This window comes from Temnothorax nylanderi, unplaced genomic scaffold (assembly GCF_030848795.1).
Source record: "Temnothorax nylanderi isolate EJ_2023f unplaced genomic scaffold, tnyl_v1.0 TNYL_tig0051_pilon, whole genome shotgun sequence".
Classification (NCBI taxonomy): domain Eukaryota; kingdom Metazoa; phylum Arthropoda; class Insecta; order Hymenoptera; family Formicidae; genus Temnothorax; species Temnothorax nylanderi.
This window is the reverse complement of record NW_027249113.1, coordinates 434,305-458,372: the sequence shown is the minus strand read 5'-3', so window position 1 is coordinate 458,372 and position 24,068 is coordinate 434,305. Positions and strand designations below refer to the sequence as shown.

Below are 24,068 nucleotides of genomic sequence, written 5' to 3'. Positions count from 1 at the left end.
TAACTGTTAAAATTACATTGATGTTAAAACAACCGATTTTACACACTCGGCACGCAATAACGAAAATATTAAAAATAAATAAATAAATAATATTGTACTATTTTTATGGTAACGAAAGAATTATATAATAACTTTGTCATATGTGGTTACTTTCTTCAGGAAAAATAAATTTAAACAATAAAAAATTGTAATACTATTAATATTATTTGCCTAAAATTATTTTTCATACTTTTAAATATATTTTTGTATAGGTAAACGTTCATGTAATATTTTTAAGTTATTCAGATGTATTATTTTTAAATTTTTTTGTTCATTATTTGCAATAATAAAATATATGGCTAAGTTATTATTATATAATGTATTGAAAAATATATGTTAAAACGGAAATCAAATATAGATAAAGTACACTTGGATATATAGAGATATGTGCGAAAGAATGTCATCTGCGAATATATCATTAATCATAATTTATTTAAATTAATTGATTAAATTAATTAATTAAATTAGATAAAAAGATATTAGAAATATTAAACGTCTTGAAGTTTGCAACTTCTCTACGAGAATGTGTGACATCTCATCTGTCAAATGACTGATAACATTGCATATTACGTTCTCGATGCATAAAAATTGTGGATGATCATGATTGCCGTATTTTTTATACAATTGCAAGATTGGAAAAAATTAATTTCTCTCATCGCCCATTATGACGGATGATACATCGCCCGAGAATATTTTAGAACGATTATTCGACTACGGTATCTCTTATCAATCAAACGTTACATATCGTTGTTCTATTTTACAACATGCACATTTAATAAAATCCTAGTCAGCATCGTTTGTAAAAATTAAGAGAAAAATTATTTTGAATTACTTGCACAGTACAATTAGGGGTGGAATGGGGTTCGGAGAAACTTAAATCAGCGTGCCCTTCCAAAAAGGGAAAACCGAGAAAGAGATGTAAATCGAAACAGGCTGAAGAAGAAGACACCGACATAGGTCCACCTTGTACGGAGCAACGGTCGTACATACTTCCTAGTCAAATCTGTCCCAAAACGGTCTCTTGTTGTTATATAAAAATGCAGGTACAAAACAAAAATCAAATTGCTAATATTATCAATTATCATGCTTCCTAAACTGATTATCAGGAAAACATGAACTTTTTCCATTATTGAATAATTCTCTGCATTTTATTATTATATATTTTGAATCGCCAATCGAATGAGGAAATCCAAACCACCCTTTTTGTATGATAAATATATCTTGTAAAGTAAAATTAACTATAGCTCAGGAAATTAATAAAAAGGGCGCGAGAAATTGGAGGATTATTCAATGCAACTTTTTAAGCGCAAACAGAGTGAGAAAGATACACATGTATAAAATAAATTATTATTCTTATAATTATAGATAATTATCTCGATGTGATTAAATTTAAAATTAATTAAGAACTTTTGCAATCCTCTCTTGTAAACAATTTTTGCGCCCTTGACTTATATTATTCTTCCATTGAACCCTTCAGTTGCAATAATTTACAGGATCCTTATGCCCCGTGCTGTTGCGAAACGAAGCCGCAACCACCCCCATGTCCCCCTAAATGCTATCGTCGGCGACCGCGAGAACCAACCTGTGGCTGTGATCTCTGCAAAAAGAGGGTTGACAGCAAGTGCTGTGATCCGATCACGGCTTTTCGCAGTGCAGCCTGCAGTGATTTCAAATATTTCGAGAAAGCATAGAAATTTGTAAGATTTAATTAGCTCAAGGTTATCTACAAGAAGGCACAAGCAGTAAAAGTGTGTTAAAATAAAAAGAAGCTAATAGCAATTAATTACAATCACCGAATAATCAGATTTTCTAGTATGCTCTGTATACTTAAATATATGCTCCCTTGACATACGCTTTCTCTCTCTCTCTCTCTCTCTCTCTGTCTCTCTCTCCTACATATTGATCTCTCTTAATTATTTATGGCAATTATTTTTATCGCTTTTGCATGAATCGACATTTCTTTGTGATTTGTTTTCCAATTCAGACGATTTGGTAATCTCTGTGGCCCCAAAGTTCTAGTAGTAATATAAATAACTGATAGGCATTTTTGTCATAAATTATTATTAAGATGTCTATAAATGGTTAAAACGATAAGTGGTAATTAAATTACTTCCTATCTATAAAAGTACTAATAAAATTTTGTTTATGTTTCAGTGTGTGTGATTTATATACGAATAATACTTTCCTCAAATTCTGTTTTTTCTACGTGTCACGTACTACGTTTACGCGAGCGTTACTTCTGTAATAACTTACGATAATTCCTTCGCGTAAACGGGATTTTCCTTTGCGTAAACGGGATTTTGTAGTAACTTACGATAATTTACTCCGCGTAAACGAGTGAATTATCGTAAGTTACTACAGAATTAACGCTTGCGTAAATGTAGTATCAATGTAGTAATTGTAGCGCGATCATATATTCATGCGATTTACGTAAAATGATTACTGTAGGGAATGTAAAAGGTTTATACGTAAGGTAGAGGGATAGGGTAGCAAAGGATGGAATACAGCAAAATACAAGTGCATAGCTCTCTTGTATTCTTTGTTTAGCTTGATATCTTGTATATCTCACCTGTTTATTGGGATATACGCCATACGGCATTTTTAGGGACTGCGCACAATGAAAGGAATAGGGAATAGGGAATAGGGAACAGGGAACAGGGAATAGGGAACAGTTCAATATTAATTCTGTAGTCAGAAGTGGTCAGAAGGCAGCATCGTGCGCCTGCGCAGAGTACACAAAGTGCACGTGCACTCTTACTCTACTAATAAATTATTAATACCTATAACCTATATATGCAGCACACTTTGTATGAGGTATTTTGCACAAACGTCACAATATCCATCGTGTACGTTGTTGTAGATATCCACGTGTCCCTCGGATAAGGTGTGTTGTGTGGATAATAAGTTAACATAATAATAATAACAACAGTAATAATATTAATAACAATATTGTCTAGATATTGTCTCAAAATGCCGACGTTTTACGGTCAACGAAAAACAAACCGAGGTGCTTGGACACAAGAGAATCTTGATAAAGCTCTGAAAGATTTACAAAAGGGAAACGTTTCAATAAGAGAAGTTGCTTTAAATAATAATATTCCTGAAAAGACCCTCAGGACTCGATTAAAACAAAATAATTTTATCAAAGGAAGGTTAGGTAAGAAATGTTATCTTGGCGAAGAAGTTGAAAAACAGCTAGTAGAACACATTAAAAAACTTCAATCAGTAGGATTTGCACCTTCAAAAAAAGAAATAAGAAAAATAGCTTTTAATTTATCAGAAAAAATGGGATTGAAACAAGTTTTTAATACCGAGAAAAAAATTGCTGGATCAGATTGGTACAAGTCATTTATGAGAAGAAATCCTACACTAATTATTAGGAAACCCAGAAAAACGTCAAATGCAAGTGCGAATGCAATGAATAAACAAGACATTGATAATTACTTTCATTTATTGAAACAATGTCTCAATGATAATAACTTGATGAATAAACCAAGTCGTATTTACAACATGGATGAGACTGATCTGCAACTAAATAATGAGCCTGATTTTATAGTGGCTGCTGAAGACAGTAAAAATGTTCAAGTTCGTCAGTGTACCGAAAGGGGAGAAACTATTACAGTAGTAGCTTGTTGTAATGCTGAAGGTTCATTCTTACCACCGTACTGTATATTTAAAGGTGTTAGAAAACAAAAGAAATGGGAAGAAAACATGCCACCTGGATCTGTTATTCAAATAAGAAAGGTATAATTTATTCTATATCAAAATATATAGATATTATGCATAATGTTTAATATATTATAAATATAAATGTATAATTTAATAAATAAATAAATAAATAAAATAATAAGGAATAAAAAATAAAGAAATAAAAAAATAATTTTACAAATAATTTATATATTATAAATTAAATTGACAAATAAATATATGTATAAATTCTCATCTATGAAATTAATAAAGAAAACAATAAAATAACAATTTATATTTTGGATTACAGGAATCCGCTTACATCAATGAACAGCTCTTTATGGATTGGCTGAAAAATCATTTTATTCCAAGAAAGATTAAAGAACAATGTTTATTGATTTTGGATGGTCATAGATCCTATATAAACTCTCCTGATATACTACAAATGGCAACAGACAATAATATCCATATACTTTGCTTACCCAGCCATACTACACACTATCTTCAACCACTTGATAGAGCATTTTTTGAACCTTTAAAAACATATTTTCGAGATGCTTGCTGTGAATGGGGTAATGCAAATCCAAACAAAAAGATTGGAAGAAATCATTTTGGTCTCTTATTAACAAAAGCTTGGTTACGAGCAGCTACCGTCCAGACGGGAATATCAGGCTTTAGAGAGACAGGAATACACCCTTTCTGTCCATCAGCAATACCAGAACATGCATATCTGGAAAATGCAGTTCAACATGAGGAATCCTCTTCTTCAGAAAGTGATAAAGAGATATTAACAAATTCATTAAGCACTCCTGTAACAAATTTATTAAGCACTCAGATGTGCATAATGACAGATGAAAGTATGGCGCAGCCTGGACCGAGTAACTTATGTCAGCAACGTGTCTTTTCAGATACAAGTCAAGAAAATGAAGTCGTTAAAATTGATTCAAGTGAAGAAAATGAATGCGAATGCGTTGAATGTTACGAATCGTATAACAATACATTGCCCAAAGTAAATTGGATTCAGTGCATTAAATGCAATAAATGGTTGCATAAAACATGTACCTTATACTATAATATATGTAACTTATGTAAAAGAATGGAACTAAAAAGAGCAAAAGAAGATAAAGATAAAAAAAAATTTAAAAAAACAAAGCTTTTATGAGGAAGCAATAAAAAGAGGACATTAAATAAAGAAAACTTTCAAAAAAGGGAAAAAGAGCAAAAAAACTCGAGAAAGAAAAGTTAAAAAGTATAAAAGTTGAAAAGTAAAATATTCTCAAATAAGTTTAATTACAGTTAAAAATTCAGCTACTCTGTGTTACTATAAAGATATTAGTGTAAACAAAGTTTATTAACATAGGTATTAATAAATGTAAAGATTTCATGTTTTATTTTTATTTTTTTTTTTTTTTAAGAAAGGAACGAAATCTCCTATGTGTTCTTTTTCCTTCTTTTTTGTATAACTCGTATAATTTTTTTTATCGTATAGATGCATTAATAATCTTGAATCGTTCGTCTATTAAAAAAAAATCTTTTAATTTTATAATTTGTTGATTATTCTTATACCTTAATAAACTTTTTACACATTTTATAACTTATTATGACATGTTATTGCCTTATTTATAAACAATATTTGTAATTTTTCACAAGGGGTATATCCCACCCATAAATGATCAAATATCTTACCTCTATGGGATATATGGCAAAAATGCAAGGGTTTCTAAAAGTTTTTTTTTGCTAAATACAAAGAATAAATATTTCATACTTCTAATTTTTTTATAGTAGTAGACAGTATAAAGTTTTTATTGCTATAATTCATTTGTCTTAAATATAGTAAATAGTACTCCATAAATTAAGATTTCCTTAGGTGCGGCGTATATACTGGAGTTACCCTATATCGACGAAAGAAATAATTTCAGTAATATAATGATTGAATAATTAATAGTGAATAGCCTTCAAAATTATCTTAGCGTAATAAAGCAAAATATATCTCATTGGAATTTTAATCTGATTAAATATATAAAATCTCTTGCACATGTAATCGTAATTTAATTCTTTTATCATCTAAATTCTAATATAGATATTTATTACAATTGTTTCAATAGTAAATCTAACATTTCATACATTAAAATCATATTTTCAGAAAATAAATTATTGAGTATTGACGCCCACTTTAGATAATCTATAATCAAAATTTTGTTTATAACTATACGTTGTGCATTTTTATATATCCGTATTTTATATGTCTGTAAAGTATATATTTATATGCATTTAAATACATGTTTAATGTATGATATGTATTCTTATTCTTCACAAATATTTTTCGTATTATATTAAATAATATGTCGAATTATATCTTGAATTTCGACACAAATGATAATAGATCGTTTAAAGTGTACTTTGATATAGATTGCTTAAAATAAATATACTAAATATTTCCTTCATCGGAGATATGTATTTTACATTTTACGTTCCAAGAAGTAGAAGAGCCTATATTTAATAAACATTTGAAATGATCACAAATTTTAAATGGAAATATCTTGTATGTTCCCAGGTAGCAAGCACTCGTCATTTTGACGTCAAATGACGTCAAAAGACGTCAAAATGACAGACTTTTGACGTCAATTGACGTCAAAATGACGAGTCTTGCTACCTGGGTTTCTGTTTGCCACGCAGTATTATCCGGAATTGATTATAATAATAAACTGCGCGCGCAGTATACACATCGGTTATTCAGGGGGAAGATTAAATTTAGGTGTTTCGTTCACTTCTAGTCAGAACACACGTATACCTACCTACTCCAGCACACCAGAGTTATCAGAGTTATCGGCGGTGTTCGACTAGCGCCTGGCGCGACCCAGTTGTCTCCAAGACACGTTCGTTCCAGCCGAAGCATCGAAGATTCCGTTGCTTTAAACGTAAGTCGACAAAAATGTGCCTCGAATTGGGAATTATACGTTTCTTTATCGCGTACACGCCATGCATTCCTGCGATCGCCCATTTTATGTCGCACTTTCCGTACAATGGAACGATATATCTGATGGGAAATGGGAAACTAATCTACCGTAAGATAAATCTAACAAAAAGACACCATTAATGTCACGACAAACTACACATATTTAAGATTGCTTTCAGTCGTTCTTGCATCGGTATTTTTACTATTTTTCAGTATTATCGGCACATTATCGACATGTCGGTTCTTTTAACAGCACAGCGATACCTTCGGCAAAAACTTTCGTTTATTACAGTAAAGTTTATTTGTATTGCTGAGCTTTCGATTTCGCGAAGGCGATCGGCATCAATTATATACGAGAAACGAGAAACTGTCGAGAAGACTTTTGTCGTTAGCCAATGTTTTTTTTTTTTTTTACAACGGTCTGATGGAGTTCTTTCTATTTAATTACGTAAATCGCTAATTAGCGATTATCGTATTAAAACCGGAGTGATATACAATATATCTTTACAGTTACGTAATTAGTTTAGCAGAATTTCGTGTTTCTTATCATTCCGCGAATTCAGGCAGTTAAATCCATATTTAATTACTGCGGCGATAAACACGGCACACAAACAACGTTTTAGAATGGTAAATTCCTTAACGAATTGGAGCTGATGTTTTTCCCGAATTAATTTCGAAACAATTTCCGATTTATATCCATTTCTACCAATGCCGATTAACTTTAATCTCGGTTTAACTTACTTTTTATCCTTTTCTAATTTTAAGAACTAGAAAAAGATGAAAAGTAAGTTAAACCGAGATTAAAGTTAATCTTATACATTGATAGAAATAAACATTAATGGAAACAAGAAAGAAAGACTTCTCGCGCACTAAACATCAAACATCAAACTAAACATCAAACATCACACTAAATATCAAATGGATATCAATGCTAATATTTACGCTTCACACACTCTGTATCGATACTATTTATTTCTATTCCGACAAGTCCTCGTTGTATTGAAGAGCCTAACCTAACCATTAATAACAGCAATCAATCATTATTATTAATATATTATATTTCTTGTTGTGCAAAATATTTCGATAATACATATAATAAAATTCTCCATAAAAATGTAATCCACAAGCATCAGCCAAACTAATTGTAAGGAGAAAGCTCATGACAATTCTCGCATTTTTTAAATTTGTACTTTAACTTTTTTTATCTTAACTTTCCGTAAATTTTCGTCCGATCGTTTCCGATCGAAACGGACCGTAGGCGTGCGCGATTAGCCTACAATGGGAGCTTTCCAGCAAGCGACACAAGTCGACACAAGTATCGTTTTATCTTTGTTACTCATTACCAAAAAAGAAAGATAGAACGATGCTCGTGTCGACTTGTGTCGCTTGCTGGAAAGCTCCCAATGTCACATAGATAATTTTTATAATTATGTCTCGTTTGATGAGTCAGTCAGTTAGGGCCGATATCACAGTCTCCGATTAACGTGATCCTCCGATTAAACTCACTCTGCATCTCTTTCTAACTGTCCCCCTAGAAAGAGACGAAGAGTGAGTTTAATCGGAGGATCACGTTAATCGGAGACTGTGATAGCGGCCCTTATGTCGAGCTGTTCGCCAACTGTCGCCAACGACGCCAACTCGACACGATACCTGTTGATACGCTCACAGGCACAGGCATGCCTTCCGTGCTTTTTGTCGACCAAGTCGCGGTATCGATTCCTAACCGCGATACCTCGACCTGACGAGGTATCGCACGAGTGACTTAATTGGGATCGATCATAACTTGATGACGATTGAGGCTGCGTTCGGAAACGTCACCCGGGTACACACGGGTATACTCCCTTCTCCTTCTAACTCGCTGAGATAGAAAGAGAAGGGAGTATATTCGTGTGCACTCGGGTGACGTTTCCGAACGCAGCCTGACATGGTTGATGGTGGACGAGTGCGAAACGCAACAGGGATTTACGGAACGATTCGCGCAACTGCGTATACTTATAAAATCTCGGAAACCACCAAGTGTCGATAGCTCGTGTTTGCTGCTTTTCCTGTCAATCGCCGATTGGTAAATTAATTCGCAGATTTATTGTAATGATTGTCCTGCGACAGAGCGACGCACGTCGGTCTCGTTACTCTCGTTTCGTGGCTCGTATGAATCACACTATCGCGAGGAAATACCTTATGCCCGTTCTAGACTGGAGGATGATCCTACTTGCGGCTCATCCTAGTGTGAGTAGTGTAGACGGATAAAAATCATCGATTATCCATGATTTTTACCCGTCTACACTACAGTGAAAAAAGGTTTTGGTTATAATAACCAAGGCTTGGTGAAATAGCTTCCAACTAAAGGGTTTAGTGATTATGACAAAATATTTGGTTAATGTTAACCAAATTTGTTAACATTAACCAAATTATTTCGTCATAATCACTAAACCCTTTAGTTGAAGCTATTTCACCAAGCCTTGGTTATTATAACTAAAACCTTTTTTCAGTGTATACTCACTACACTGAGAGAAATGTTTTGTTGAAACAACCAAATTTTGTTACAGTAACAAAATTTTGGTTGTTTCAACAAAACTTTCTTCAACATTTCTCTCAGTGTAGGATGAGCCGCGAGTAGGATCATCCTCCAGTCTAGAACGGGCATGACAGTTCGGATGACGTCAATGTGTAGACGTGAGTTAGCTGCGCAATTGAAGATTCCACTCTTTAGGGGCCGTAAAAACAAAATAATTACAATTAAATAATTATAACTGCAAATAATTTTGTAATTGCATGATCGATGTATGTAATTATATGTCAATCGATATGATTTATAATACGATATGATCTATCGATATGATTTATAACGATTATCGAAGTAGCTCTTAGAAAATTTTGATTCCGTTTCTTACATTAAAGTAGAAAATAATTTATCTTTTATTTAAATTAAAATTAAATCGTCAGTATAGATTGATGATATATCTTGATACATGACTAAATATTATAATAATATAACATGATATTTGTAACTCCTCTTTCATTCCTTTTAATTTAATATAGTAATTTAAAATATAGTGTGTATTTAACATAGAAAACTTCTTTTGAAAAAGCTTTGAGATTTTAAAGAAATTTCTTACTTTCTTGAATACTATAAGTTTCTAAAATGTTATAATTTTTGGCTTGAAGTAATATAAAGACAGTTATTCACAATACGTCAGATTCGATTATTGATTTATTTGCGTGCTCAAAGTGAAGTCAAAGAGACTTAAAAAAAAACTTTTCTTTGCATTCTACAACGTATTTACTCTCGTTGCATAAAAGTATAAATTTTGAAATAAATAAAAGTATCTTTCGGATTTTCCAAACAGCCTCGTATTCAAGGTCGTAATGATACTTTTACGGAAAGTCGGTTACGTTTAAATATCAAAGACCTTGAAACAACACAGAAATACACGACGTATACTATAAACGTATACTATAAGCATATATATAAATAAACGCAAACATGTTGAATATAATAGTATAAGTGTAATAATATTTTAAATATAATTGTCTTTATTTAGTTAGAAGAAGTAAGTACGTTCGATGAAAATCAAATTTTTCACGAGCAAGAAATCTATTTATACGTATAAAATATCTGAATAATAATGAAAGAAAGTAGGGATTCTTGTATTTATGTAGTTATAGAGAAATAACACAAATATTCATGAATATATAACTTTAGATTTTACAATAATTAAACAATAGAGTTAATTTTTGAAATAAAAAATCTACTGTTTCTTTTAAATCATTAAATCATTTACTTGCCGTCTTCATCTCATTGTAAAGCTAATTAAAAATCTTTGCGTGTTAGTCGCTTCTTCCATTTCTTTTGCTTCTCTCATTTCCCTTTCTCCCATACTTTCTATTTACTCAGGGTACGTATTATGGAATTGTTTAGTTATTTCCTAGATATCTATTGTGTTTTCTAGGAAATATAGAATAATTCCGTTCGGAATCCATATTCCGAAAGGTTCCATAATACTTACCCTGATCAGTTCATGGAATTTCGGGGGAAAGCCGGTTTATCTGGGGAGATCTTTTACCGTCGGGTTCTTAAAAGCTAACGGTGATTGAAGCAGGTAGCAAAAGTTAAAATAGCTGACCGTTCCGCGTAATTTGGTGACGCAGCTAGGCTGACGCTATTGTGTAACGAGAAAAGCACTCGGATTTCTACATTTATTTTCTTACGTTATATAGTTACGTTCGTTGAACTTGTAAGAAAAAAAGAAAATTACTTACGCTCCTAAATTAATTGGCAAAAATCATATAAAATTTCATAGTTCCCCTGAACTATGAGCAAACTATGGTTGCTTTTGCACCAAGCTCCGCTTTGGTTAGTTTTCATTAATTGAAGTAAATTAAATATATTTATTTAAAATAATTTTTAACTCTTGGGGATGTCTGAAATAGTACGTGCAATCCTAAGAAAATTAAGAAACCGCCTATCTAGATTTTCGATATCTTATTTATTCTCGAAATGCTCGATTTCGTTTAATTCGTTCTTATACCGTCGTCTTTGTCGCGAGACTACGATATAAACAAGTTGTAACGTCTCAAACTATAGGATAATCCCGTAGAATAACCGGTTTTACCGCGTAATATATCTCTCCACGCGACTTTTCCCTGTTCGTCTCCGTAGGAAGCGTATTTTTTTTACGGCGATGGATATAAACTTGGCCGTATTGTAAGATAATAAAAGTCACAGCGAGATAAACATAAATATTCTCACACTATAGTCTGGTCTAAAATAGCAGCGTAAAAATATTCATTAATTTACGAATGAATAAGATTAATTGAATTTCTCCTCATGATACACGTAATCCGATTGAAAAATCCAAATATATTATTCCATTAGATAATATTATAAAAAAAAAAAACGAAAATTAATACTCACTAAAAACAGATTAATATGCTTTTCTTGTAATTAACAGGCCGAATGTAATGCTTATGTAACACTCAACTAACTTATAATTAACGAACGAAATATATAAATATTATATTAATTCGAAAGATAGAGATGTTAAACTTTTCTTTCTTTTCCCTTTTTCATCATTTTCCTAAGCTTCGTTTTCTTCTGTCCACTTCTCTATTTGATGTTTCTCATGTCTTTTCCGCGCTATAAGAGGCCGTTAAGACAAGAGTATGTAAAAAATGCAGATGAAGCGCACCTGCACAAATGTTTGCACGATTACTTATGGCGATCAAAGTCGAGGGAAAGTGTTAGTACGTTTATAAATTTAACCTTGCACTGGGCAACTGGTTCCCTAGAACTGGTTTCGTACCACGTAAAAATAAATTCTTCGCTCAGTAGGATCTTTCCAATGATCGTTCAAAAAGATACCAAAAGGTCTAAATATAATTTTCCATAACTTAACATGTAACTTCAAGATTGTTATAATTAGCAAATGGAAAGAAACAAAATAAACCGATGCACAGAATAATGTGAAAAATACAGCGACAAAATCGGTGAGATGACTGGGGTAAAACAGAGAATTAAATTGAAACCGTTCGACTTCGACGAGTCCAATCTCCCGATGCTGTAATTTCGTGAAGATAATTCTTAGTCAAGTGTCAGGTGTCGTAAAAAGAATCTAGAGGAATTATTTTCACAAAAATGATTGTTTAGCTTGACTCCACTGACCATATTTATTAAATCGTAATCTTCACGTTTCGACCATTGGTTTTGGTCCTTTTCAAATATAATCTAATCGTAAGTCATAAAAGTAAAAATGTGGCCTTCTACAAAATATCCTTACATACTAATTATAAAGTTTTGTCTAGAAAGTTATAGCAAATTTTTTTATTATGCAACATTTTTATTTTTATTTTTACTTACAGATTACACTTGAAACGGACCAATGGTCGTTGTGAAAATTACGATTTAATAAATATGGCCAGTTGGGTCGAACTAAACGATCATTTTCGTTACTTATTACTGGCGAAGAAAAGGATTATTTTCTGTCAATTATCTTCACGTGCCTCTCGAGCCTCGGGAAACGATATTATACCCGCGGGTTCAATCTCCGCGGTTAGGGGAAGTCTCCATTGCGCTCTCCGTCCTTGAATCGAGCCGCGCTCGATCGCGATCCAAGTCGACAATTGGCGCGAAAAATCGGCAGTCAGCTTTTCGCGCAGGAGAAGCGAGGAAGGAGGCGATGATCGTTGCGCGATTGCATTTTCGGATCTCCCTGGTAGCCGGCGTGTTTGTATTCCACGCCGGGTATGACGCGTGTACCTCAGGGTCGCGATCGCGGATCGATTAAGGAGCACCGACACCGATTCGAGTCGCACGGACGCGCGCTTCCTCACGATTGGTCGTGCCACTACGATCGTATACGTCGACGGACTTGTTTCTCTTGGCGGGGGCTGGGATTTTCCTGAGGAGATACGGGCTATTTTATGTCCGCTCGCCGGATCGTCCTCCGCAGTAAGCATTCGGTGCTCGAAGGAGACAAGTTTGTTGAGCAAGATGCGTACACGTAAGTAAATTCAACTAAATCAGTAAGGAAGCGAGCTGATCGGATTTCAATGTAGTTCAAGTTTATTTATTTCTTCGTTCACGATTGACATCGGGCGCGAGCAAACTAAAAATCCCTCCTTTATAGATCCGCGAAATACGCGAAGTAGGGACTAAAACTGTTGTAATTTCGATGACTTAAGATTTCCCGAGGTTATGAGGAAGTGACATGCTTATTTGTGATGATTGTGACGTCTCTTAACCGTAAAGATTGAACCCGATATAATCTTGCGAAGATTGAAAGAAATAATTCCCAAGTTCTTTTTGTACAAAAAATAATCGGTATAATTCTCTGCGTCTAAAAGATTTAACCGAATAATAATTGTAAACATATTTAAACTTCTAGATCTATTTTACGTCTGTAAAAAATATCTTTGCGCTTTAGAAATTGGAGAAATTCTTATTATTATATTATATGTGTATAATTTTGTGTATAATCTCACATGTTGTCTCTTAGATTTACATGTATTTATGGAATTAATTGATCGGCACGTTATAAAGTCGTAGTTTATAGAATATAGTGTTTTCGAATACCATTAAATTCAACATAGCACGTAAGCAAATCATTCGATTCCTATTTGATTCCGTTCCGATTAGTTTATTTTAACTTGAAAGTCACCGCTTTTATTATTGTCCTTGCTTACGTGATATCCCTTCACATAATTTTGAGAAGTCACAGTATGGAAATTTCTTCGAAGGACTTTGAAGGACTACAGATTTATTATTTATTTTATTCAACTTATTTCTATTATATACTGGGAAAATATATTCTAAATCCAAACATAATTTTAACGATAGAGGATTTATTCAAACATACGCGCGCTTGCATACAAACATTTCCAAATTCACGAAGAGACTTTCTCAAATTTTTAAAGTTAAATCCAACTTTGATATACATTTGCTAAAAAATTGTGCGTTTATTTGTCGAGAATTTAAGAAGATATTGCAAAAGATTGAATATATAAAAAGAAAGGACTTTCGTGCCAGACGAAACCGCGAAAGGGCATTCGAGAGCTAATATGGTGAAAGAGAATAAACCCGAAATTAGATTTTTTTAATTAGATTCTTCTTAGCTTCTTAATTCCTTTCGCGTCAACAAGATCAAATAGACCATCGATTGCCTTTGCAACCGCGATAACCCCAAACGCTCTCTCTCTCTCTCTCTGCACAAGAACGTGCCGTTATTGGACACACAAGTCTGGCCGAATCCCTTCTGATACGACGACGTGTTATCGATACGCACCGAATTGACGTATCGGCGATAATGCTCTCCGGCGAGTCATAATTCTGAGACTCCAAGGTGATCCGTGCCGGATACCATTCTCGCTCGGTGTGATTCATTTCCAGAGTTGCGCGCAGCGTGAACTTTTCTTTCATTATCGGTTGATTAATACCGTCACATCAGAATTAACCAGATTTGCTTTGCGTTTATAATACACGATGCAGCTGATTAGCTGCGTATAGATTTACGCTGGATATCTCGACGCGATTATACTGCTTCCGTGTTACGCATCGTGCTTGAGTTCTTTATCAGACAAAAAAATAAAAGGAAAAAAAAGAAAGATTTTGAAGGAACGGTATGCGTTAGTTTGAAATTTACGTAAACGTACGGCTTGTTATGTTTTATAAAAATTTAGAATGAATATAAAAGAACTATATCGCACACACACCGAGAAGAATACTGTTACAATTCAAAAATTCACAATTTTCAGGAGAGAGGAAAAACAAATTTAATTCAAAATTCAAATTTTTTAAAATTGTGAGATAATTAATGCATGCAGTTGCAATTATGACATTTTGTTATAATGAAACTTATACTGTTTTTTGAAGACATCTGCTTGAAGACGTGCCAATTCACTTATGGCACTATTCATCCAGCGACCGCAACTTAATCGGGTTAAAAGAATAATGACATACTTCTGCTTCCGTGCGGCGAATTTTGCATATAGGACTTGTAACACTATTATAGCATGTTAGGAAACACCTTAGGCATACTTTTTATGTTCTTAAATCGAAATTTTTTGAGTTGTGTATTTTTCTCGGCGATACAGTCTTCTTGCGAATAATTAATCATCGTAAGAGTTACGTACTATTTTTACATCGATTTTATTGCTCATCGATGTGCATTAATGTTCAACGTATCACTCTTCTTCTAGCGTAGACGTGTAAAAATAAGTAAATAAATTCAAAAATGAGATAACTCGAGATAACGCGTTTGATTCACGATGCATGGAATTCTTTTCCATCATGTCGCAATTCCGATGTGATAATATTTATCTTGCGCTTAATGTTATTCTAGACACAAAACACAACAAACCCAGTAAAACTTTATCGTTCATATCAATTTTACCTTACATGAGCGATAATTTAAGATACATACATTACGATTTATAAAAAACTATTTATCTCCCCATAAATTTGCAATACACGAATATAATTATGCGACTTATCACTTATTTTTAGTTTACATTAAAGGCATTTCATGCTTTTAACATAAAATAAAATGCAAAAGAAAATAATCAAAAGTACTCTTTTAATTCTTTGCAAAAATTCTATAAAATCTTATACGATCATAAGATAAAGTCGTGCATCATCAATATCAGGAAAAGAAAAAAATGAAGATGAACGAAGAAGAAACTCGTAATTTCGGGGGAAATTCCTGAATTAAATATAATTATACTATATATAGACAGCTTACAACGGCATGTCGATTGATCGATTAAATTTCAATTAAATTATTCCGGCAGTGTTTCTATCAGAAAAACATTCGTCTCTTTTAAAGTAAATTTTCCATTCATTTCTTCTCTAAACATGTGGAAGTCATTACTGCTATCAAGAAAGAAACCATTGGACTAAACAAGATTACTGTCGTATCTTTGTCCGCCTATATCCATCGTATATATGTATCTAGTTGTCATAACATGATTAGTCGTATGCACATAATGTGACTGTTACATTAGCAATCTTAATGGGTTTTCCCCGACGAGGCTCCAGGAAACATCATCAGTTTAATGGTCCTGCGATATTCTCGTTTGTTATTTCTGTTTTATCGCGTTAAATGCAGTGATATCTTGTCATATATTTTGATATTGACTAACTTTTATTTTAAATAATTCTGGGAATTATACGAGCGTCATATTTTGCGTAATATTTTGCAATGCGATGAACATTTTGCAATATATATTTAATGACATTTAAATTACTTGACATAAAAAAATGTGCAAGCGTCATATTCTTGGAAAATTTAATTTCTTAAAACCAAAGTTACACTGAGAAAAAAAATTGTCAATCCCAAAAAATATTTAGTCCGATACGTACAACTAAACATTTTAGTTAGTTAACTAAACATTAGTTGTTTCAACAATTTATTTAGTTACTTTAATCAAGAATTAATTAATTCAACTAATGTTTAGTTAACTAACTAAAATGTTTAGTTGAACGTATCGGACTAAATATTTTTTGGGATTAACAAATTTTGTTTCTCAGTGTAACAACGTTGCAAAAATCTGCAAATTTTATAACAACATTAAATTTTGCAACAACGTTAAGAAAAATCATTTAAGTTTTATAACAATATTAAGTTTTGTGACAACATTAAGAAAAAAATCAAAAGTAATGATTTTTCTATAAAATAATGTTACTTCTAACAAAAACTATTTTTAGGATATTGATTTTTACTTTTATTTTTATTTTCATGTTTACAATCTTCTGACGTCTTATTTTTATCAGTTTTGAAAAAATGTTACATATATTTATTAGCATAGCGATAGCGATATAACTTGACGCGATTTATTTTCGATTAGCACAATTGTTGTTGCAAGAACAAGATTTTTCAATAATTAGAGATATCGATTATAGAAAAAGATTTAATGATATCGATAGATATAATTAAATAGACATAATATTGACACATTCTTTGCGCATGTCGGCACATATAACGGTCCGCAAATAATATGTACTTTATATTCTTTTCGTGATCGTTTTTGTTACGCAACAAAGTAATTATCCATATGTGCAGAGTGTCCCAGGTTCATTATCCTCCCTTCAATGGCAAGCACTGAAGGCCAAAGATCGAACGACTGTTCTCTCCGTGTCCAATCAATTGCTGAATGAAAACAACTGGGAAAACTAACGGATTCTGATTTAATAAGCTTAAAAAACAGATTACAAAACGTTATAACATTTAATTAACTTAAAAAATTCAATATAGACACATGAAGAGATGTGTACGCGTATCATAAGAAATTCAACTCGTCGAGATTGCTTTCTATTCGTGTTTCGAAGGAAACTTTAGCTTGACAGGAATGTTATAATTCAAGCATTCAAAAAATTAATCCTCAAATAAAATTTGAAGGAGAAGATTGGGACGAGTGTTTGGAAGGAAAGACGGTTAAATAACCCGCATGCCATGCTGACATCCCGCCAGCGCGGTCGTGTTTATCGCCAGTTATATAAATTGTCAAACTTTTGCCCTCTCGACAGAACCGGGGTCGCGTCTATCTGCTGAAGTAATATTTTCCATTATCGCTACGGTATCGCTTGCCCATATCCTTGTTTGTCACGTTCCTCGTAGCTCTCTGAGAAACTCGGGGCGTAATCGACTTCCGATTCACCTAGCGGCTTGTGTGTAGGGGCAATTATTCCGCGTTGGAATTTAAATGAAACAGACGATCTAGATGAAAAAAGAGAGAATGACGTCTTAGCTTCAAGAGCATACGGTCTGTCGAAAACAGGTTTATGTCGTGCGATTAAAGAAGACGATGAAAAGTGATATATATGTTTGGCTTGAATCATTCGCCTTGAATTTACACACGCTCGTGAACTGAGCAATCATTTATGTAATTATTCATTACATTGCTTAGTCATATAGAAATTTCCTTCGCGAAGTTTTAATTGTACTCCTACTTTGTTAATTCCAGAAAGAATTTAATTTTATACCTATATTATTTTTCTTTTTATTCAATTAAATTGCATTAAAGTAATCGTTTGCAAATATTTACGATATTCATAATTATACACGTAATATAGCACAAAGTAATTCGTTAGTTATTAAAATCAAACGATCTGCGAAAACCATTGTATTTAATGCACGTGTAATGTAGGTAGGGGAACGCGTCAGTAAATCGATATTACGTTAGAATGTTTAATATCCGTGTGAAAAATTATGATATGATTATATTATTATTCTTGAATACCGTTACGTAACGGCCTTCCAATCGCAAATACGAATGATTACTAATAGTTATCCCATCTTACGACATGCACATATGATTCATCGCGACAATTATAACGATTAAAAAAACAAGGTAATTAAAAGTAACAAAATGAGTGCAAAAAATATATTTGCGATTGGAAGATATGCAAAATATTTAATTGGACAATCAACTTCATTAAATTTTTCATCCGACGCGGGCGAAAAGTAATAAATGAATATTTTTTATTCAACGTCCAAAATAATTTTTAAATATTTGTATCATTGTAGGTGCCTTGTGCCGCTAAATACCTAAGTACAATTCTTTAAAGATCCGATTTTCATGTTTATTTTCATATCCTCGAGTAAATTTATCTGTCGATAAACCGTTGATCATAAAACGTCGTTTCGTTACTTGTATGAAAACGTAACACTGTTATTGGCCTTCGAATCGTTTTAATCTTTATATCGCTTTTTGAAAGGCTCAAATATTGTGCAAGTGCACAATTTGTAAATATGTGAATGTATAAGATTTTTAACGAACGTGTTTACCTTGGACGACATGTCCGACACCTCATTTTGATTTATATGCGACCTTCGAGCGCAGGTGTTCATCAATTTTCGTCAGTAATCCATAATGCTCAAAGCGATGATTCTTTCCGCGGCGTTATATTTTAACAAGACGGTATTATTACTGTATTAAAATATCGGATTGGTAAAGAGACATTGTTTATTTTATTTTAAGGATGATCGTATAAACGTAAAAGTATTTAAAACTTTATGTCATTGTTAATATTAGAATTATTAATCCAGTAGAAATAATTTTGTAACTTTTGTTTTTTTATTATGCGTCTTGACTATTATTGATGGTTGTACTGAATTTTGCGATGAATCATGAATATATACTATTGAATCTTTTTGTTATTACAGTACAAAGAACTTTCTTGGCATTTTGCCTGTTTGCATCAACCATGGCCACACCAACTGATTTGACAGCAAATAATTTGGCCATTCGGACTGTTTCTCAGGGTGCTCATTTGTTCTCTACCAACTTTGTCAAGGTATGTTAATTGAATTTAAATATTCTTGAAGTTCTATTAGACTCTGATATTGTATACAATTGTATACTCTCGTATTATTTATTAATGTAATATCATATATCAACAATTTTTTATGAGAAAACAGCTTTAGCAAAATCTATACGATTAATCTTAATATAGGTACTATTATACATAGTACCATGTCAGTGACTTAACGCCGGCAATAAAATAATAAAAAATAAACACCTAATTCTCAAATCAATTTGATTATTTTCTGATATACTGATAATGAATGAAGCTTTCGTATAGTTAATTTGAAAATGTCCTTTTTTCAGAATGTTGCAAAAGAAACATCAGACAATTTGATATGCTCTCCCCTGAGCGCCAACATCGCTCTGAGCATGGCTGCTAACGGCGCTGTCGGAGCTACCGAGGCACAGTTTAAAGATGTTCTCAAGCTTCCAGCTACGAAATCACAGACTCTGGAAGGTTACCAGAATCTCATCGATAAATTGAATGTAATTATCAAACTGCAATATATTGTGAAACGTAATATTTGCACACTAAGCCATTTACAGAATGTAAATCTTCAAAACTTGATAAAATGTAGAATAATATTTATAGAATGTAAATATTACTTTTTGGACTATCAACCTTACAGAGAATTATAAAGTATTATTTATAAAATATGATATAATATATATTTGTGGAGAGAATACAAATATTCCGTATATAATTATTAAATTACATTATAAAATAATTATCTGCTGTATTAGTTTTAGTTATATTTTGTAGTATATTTTATGACACTCGTAGGATAGTACTAATCGAAGATGAAATGTTATCCTTTCAGAATGTTGAGAATGTCACTTTGAAGCTCGCTAACAAGATATTTATCGGCAAAAGTTTCCCAGTGAAACCTGAGTATAAACAGGATCTCGAGACATACTATCGTTCCGACATTCAGTCGGTAGACTTCGCTAAAGGCGACGAAGCCGCGAACATTGTTAATACCTGGTGCAAGGAGAAAACCAACAATCGCATCGACAGCATTATTAGTCCCGGTAAAGAACGATCCACGTATATTCATACATACGCGTTCACTATGCAATTCTATGCCGACTAAAAATGTGATTTTTTATTTTGCACAAATAAATTGCACAGATAATGTAAAACAATTAAATACGAAGAACAAAATAATAAAACGCCTAGATACCTTCGCTTTCTGTGGATAATGTATTCGTATATATATATTTATATTATAGTTAGATAAAAATTTACTGATTTACTGAACCGAATTAAAAATAATGTTCATGCTAACTTTTATTATTTATTGTAGCCGACGTGGATCCTTATACTGCATTGATACTCGCAAACGCGGTGTACTTCAAGGGCAAATGGGCCCACGAGTTTGATCCTAAGGCTACCAGTGACCGTCCATTCCACATTGACGCCAACACTGTAAAAGAAGTTCCTACTATGTACAGAAAGGGCAACTACAAGTACGCCGAATTGCCGGAATACGACGCTAAATGCATCGAGCTGCCGTACGCGGTATGTTGGTTTCTCAAATTTTCGAAAAAAAAAATATAATCAAACGTTTGAGATATTTTGCCGCTTTTCATCACAAGTGTGTATTTCGGGCCTTTACGAATCGTCTCTCTTTATGGATTTAATCTTTATTGTCGCAGAATAAAGAGGTCAGCATGGTGATCATCCTACCCAATAAAATTGACGGTCTAACTGCGCTGACCGACAAACTCGAGGAAGTTAGCGCGGAATGTAGCACCCGCCTCGCCCAAACGTACGAACGCGAGGTCCGAGTGTTCCTGCCCAAGTTCAAGACCGAGTCCAAATTGAATCTTGGAGATACGTTGTCTCAGAAGGTACGCCGCAATGTTTCGTCGATAATCAAGTAAAATAAATACGACATCGTATCTTACTCGTATTCTACTTGTTACAGATGGGTCTCGATAAACCGTTCAGCAACAGCGCTGAATTCGGTGGCATTTCGGATATACCGTTGAAGATCAGCAAAGTCGTCCAAAAAGCTTTCATCGAAGTTAATGAGGAGGGTAGCGAGGCGGCCGCCGTCACTGGTAAGTACACCTTGCTTCGTTCGTTGCATTTGTTTGTAACCAAAGACAGATGAAATATTATCTTGGAGTTCCGAATATGAATAATTTTCAAATACAATGTGCAAGTCAAATAATTTCTTTTGGATACTCTATATTTCTACTTCGCTTTTTATTATCTATTTTATCTTTTGTTACTTTAAATTTGTGTAGAATTTATTATTTATGTCTTTGGGAGAAAATTATAACACATAATACTCAATGACGTAATTCATAATCGAGATAGTACAAGAGAGAAAAGTAATGATAAGTACGATAAGCAATAATTTAATTTTATATCAATTTCATAATTAATTTCATATCAAGAGCAAGATGATATTTCACCTAATTTTATTTGGGATACATTGAGATTCTTTTTCGCTTCTGAGAAACTCTGAGAAATTATTTCGTAGACGATTTGATTACGCCTGTGCATGTAACGTTATTTTAACGTTATTATATTAATTGGGTTGCAAAGTTCCAAATTTCTCGCTCTCGGAGTTTCCGCGGCACGAATGTATGTGAATTTGTACGCTGCCGTAATTTGTCGTAAGCTGAGTGTGATAGTTAAATGTTGCTCACGTGCTTCTTACATCGAACAGATTTGTTGCTCTGCACAATATACCTTTTATATCTTTTTATCTTCTCTGTTTTTTTTTGCCTTCCTTTACATCTTTTGCGAACATACTGTTGCATTGTTAATACACGCTTTATCACACACCGCACCGCAGTTTATTTGGTTGTGCACCTGTTACTCACGTTGCACTTATTATGTTATTACCTCCGTCAGACAACGACAATCATATGCAATAATACGTATTGATATTTATATGTTTTTTGAACTTCGATATTACAATCGAAAAATCTTGTAATTAAAATTTTATGATAAATAGAGCGTTTCAGTGTCGCGACTATTGACACTTGATAACAGCTCAATATTTGATTTAAATCTTTCATGCAATGAAAGCATTATGGTGATCGCATAGCTTGTGTTCATATCACCAGCCTCGAAGAAACGATTGGAATTTTTCAGCATATTTTAGCACATGGAATTTTTCAACACATCGTTCAAAATTTAGAAATCTTTAAACATATTAAAGATTTCTTAAATTGAACTTAAATTGCATCTCTGCAGTTCATCTCTAAAAAAGAAATTTGCACGAGTGATTGGATGTGATTGGTGAAGTAACAGAAGCTCAAAATTTATGGATGTAAAGCTGAAGTGGATTGTCATATTCATTCTCCAACGTTAAATCATCTTTAACAAACTTAGAATACACGTCTATCGCGATATCACCGGGGATTTATGCAGTTCACGGTTCACGACGATAAGGGTATAATCGCGATAACAGCTGCATTCTACACAGCATCTGATACTACGCAAATACAAAACAAAATTAGGATGCAGTGAATAGCAAATAGTCTAATCATCTCATTGGAGTACGCTAATCGTAATAGCAACTTAGCCTAGTGAAAGCTATTAAGGAAAAAGAGAGAGGAAAAAATAACAAAATCAGGAAAAAATCTCTCGAGCTTTTCGTAACTATTTTATCATGAGAGAGAAGCGCGTAATAAAAAATGATATTTTTATTATAATACTATCCATCAATCGGACTACCAATCTTTGACATGAACAGTTTTGTTACATTGCAACGACAAGATTGGATTGCGCGTTTCTACGATTCAATACACATCCGACAACGAAGCATAGATACATCTGATGAAATATAGAATTATTTTATTTGATTATATATAAGAAAATTGGCAAAAAAAGATGTGCGTACCTAATGGATCTATGCATATTGGACGGAATAAAAAATTTTGAACAAGTATCTTCTAAAAGAACAAATACAAAACGTATATACGAAACGAAAGATTTTCATTGCTTGACTCATAACTCGCCGATTCTACGATGATACATCATCACGCTAAATTCTTCCTTCTTTTTCCTGCACTCTGAACTAGTTTCCACGCTCTGATCAAGAGAGTCCTAGCATGACTAATATTCAATCAGTAACATCTCACATCTGAACATTTTATTTGAACGCGTGCTCTGGGAATCCAAGAGCGCACCCCGACTATGAAAACGGATAATTGATACAAGGAATAATCTTCTGACAGGTATCTCTGTCAGACCTCTTTCGGGTTCTTGGCATCCGGTGGAGCCTATTTTACTTCGCGTCGATCATCCTTTCCTGGCGATCATTAAACACAACAGCGTCACGTTATTCCTAATGAAGCTCCTGTGGTAGTAATAATGAATATTTATATCCTTTTACGTAATGATAGAAAATAATAATTAATGTCTTTTGTATGTTATTACGTGTGTGGCAGAAACGCGAATGTACAATGATACTTTTTAAATGTATTTTTATAACGTACTATCGATACTTAAAGACTTGATTTATGATTAATAAAGTATATACATCTTTCGTAGAAAATGATTTACCTGATAGTATATGTCGTGAGAACTATAATAATTTGTAAAGTAATATCTGTGTAA

The 24,068-nt window shown here is 33.0% G+C and overlaps 1 protein-coding gene and 1 long non-coding RNA gene across 23 annotated transcripts in view; one reads left to right on the top strand and one right to left on the bottom strand.

Annotated features, from left to right (window-relative positions):
- Positions 1 to 452: 452 nt before the first annotated feature.
- Positions 453 to 2,658, bottom strand: LOC139772540 (uncharacterized). The gene is made up of 2 exons (XR_011718160.1): positions 2,609 to 2,658; positions 453 to 1,636 (listed from the first exon to the last, which is right to left on the bottom strand). It is a non-coding gene; the product is annotated as an uncharacterized lncRNA (long non-coding RNA).
- Positions 2,659 to 2,813: 155 nt separating this feature from the next.
- Positions 2,814 to 24,068, top strand: part of LOC139772537 (serine protease inhibitor 3/4-like) — a 43,809-nt gene continuing 22,554 nt past the window's right edge. For 20 of the 22 annotated variants that reach the window (XR_011718159.1, XR_011718158.1, XM_071706288.1 and 17 more), the window contains exons 1-8: positions 2,997 to 3,196; positions 6,501 to 6,644; positions 19,342 to 19,472; positions 19,787 to 19,969; positions 20,305 to 20,515; positions 20,791 to 21,005; positions 21,143 to 21,337; positions 21,415 to 21,550. Coding sequence is in view for 20 of the 22 variants with exons in the window: in XM_071706288.1 (XP_071562389.1) it covers positions 3,010 to 3,196; positions 6,501 to 6,644; positions 19,342 to 19,472; positions 19,787 to 19,969; positions 20,305 to 20,515; positions 20,791 to 21,005; positions 21,143 to 21,337; positions 21,415 to 21,550 (1,402 nt within the window). In the remaining 2 variants the exon portion in view is untranslated. Of the gene's footprint in view, positions 2,924 to 2,996; positions 3,784 to 4,036; positions 5,761 to 6,500; positions 6,645 to 19,341; positions 19,473 to 19,786; positions 19,970 to 20,304; positions 20,516 to 20,790; positions 21,006 to 21,142; positions 21,338 to 21,414; positions 21,551 to 23,686; positions 23,998 to 24,068 lie in introns of those variants that run through there. The other 2 variants (XM_071706303.1, XM_071706282.1) reach the window with 2 other exon arrangements.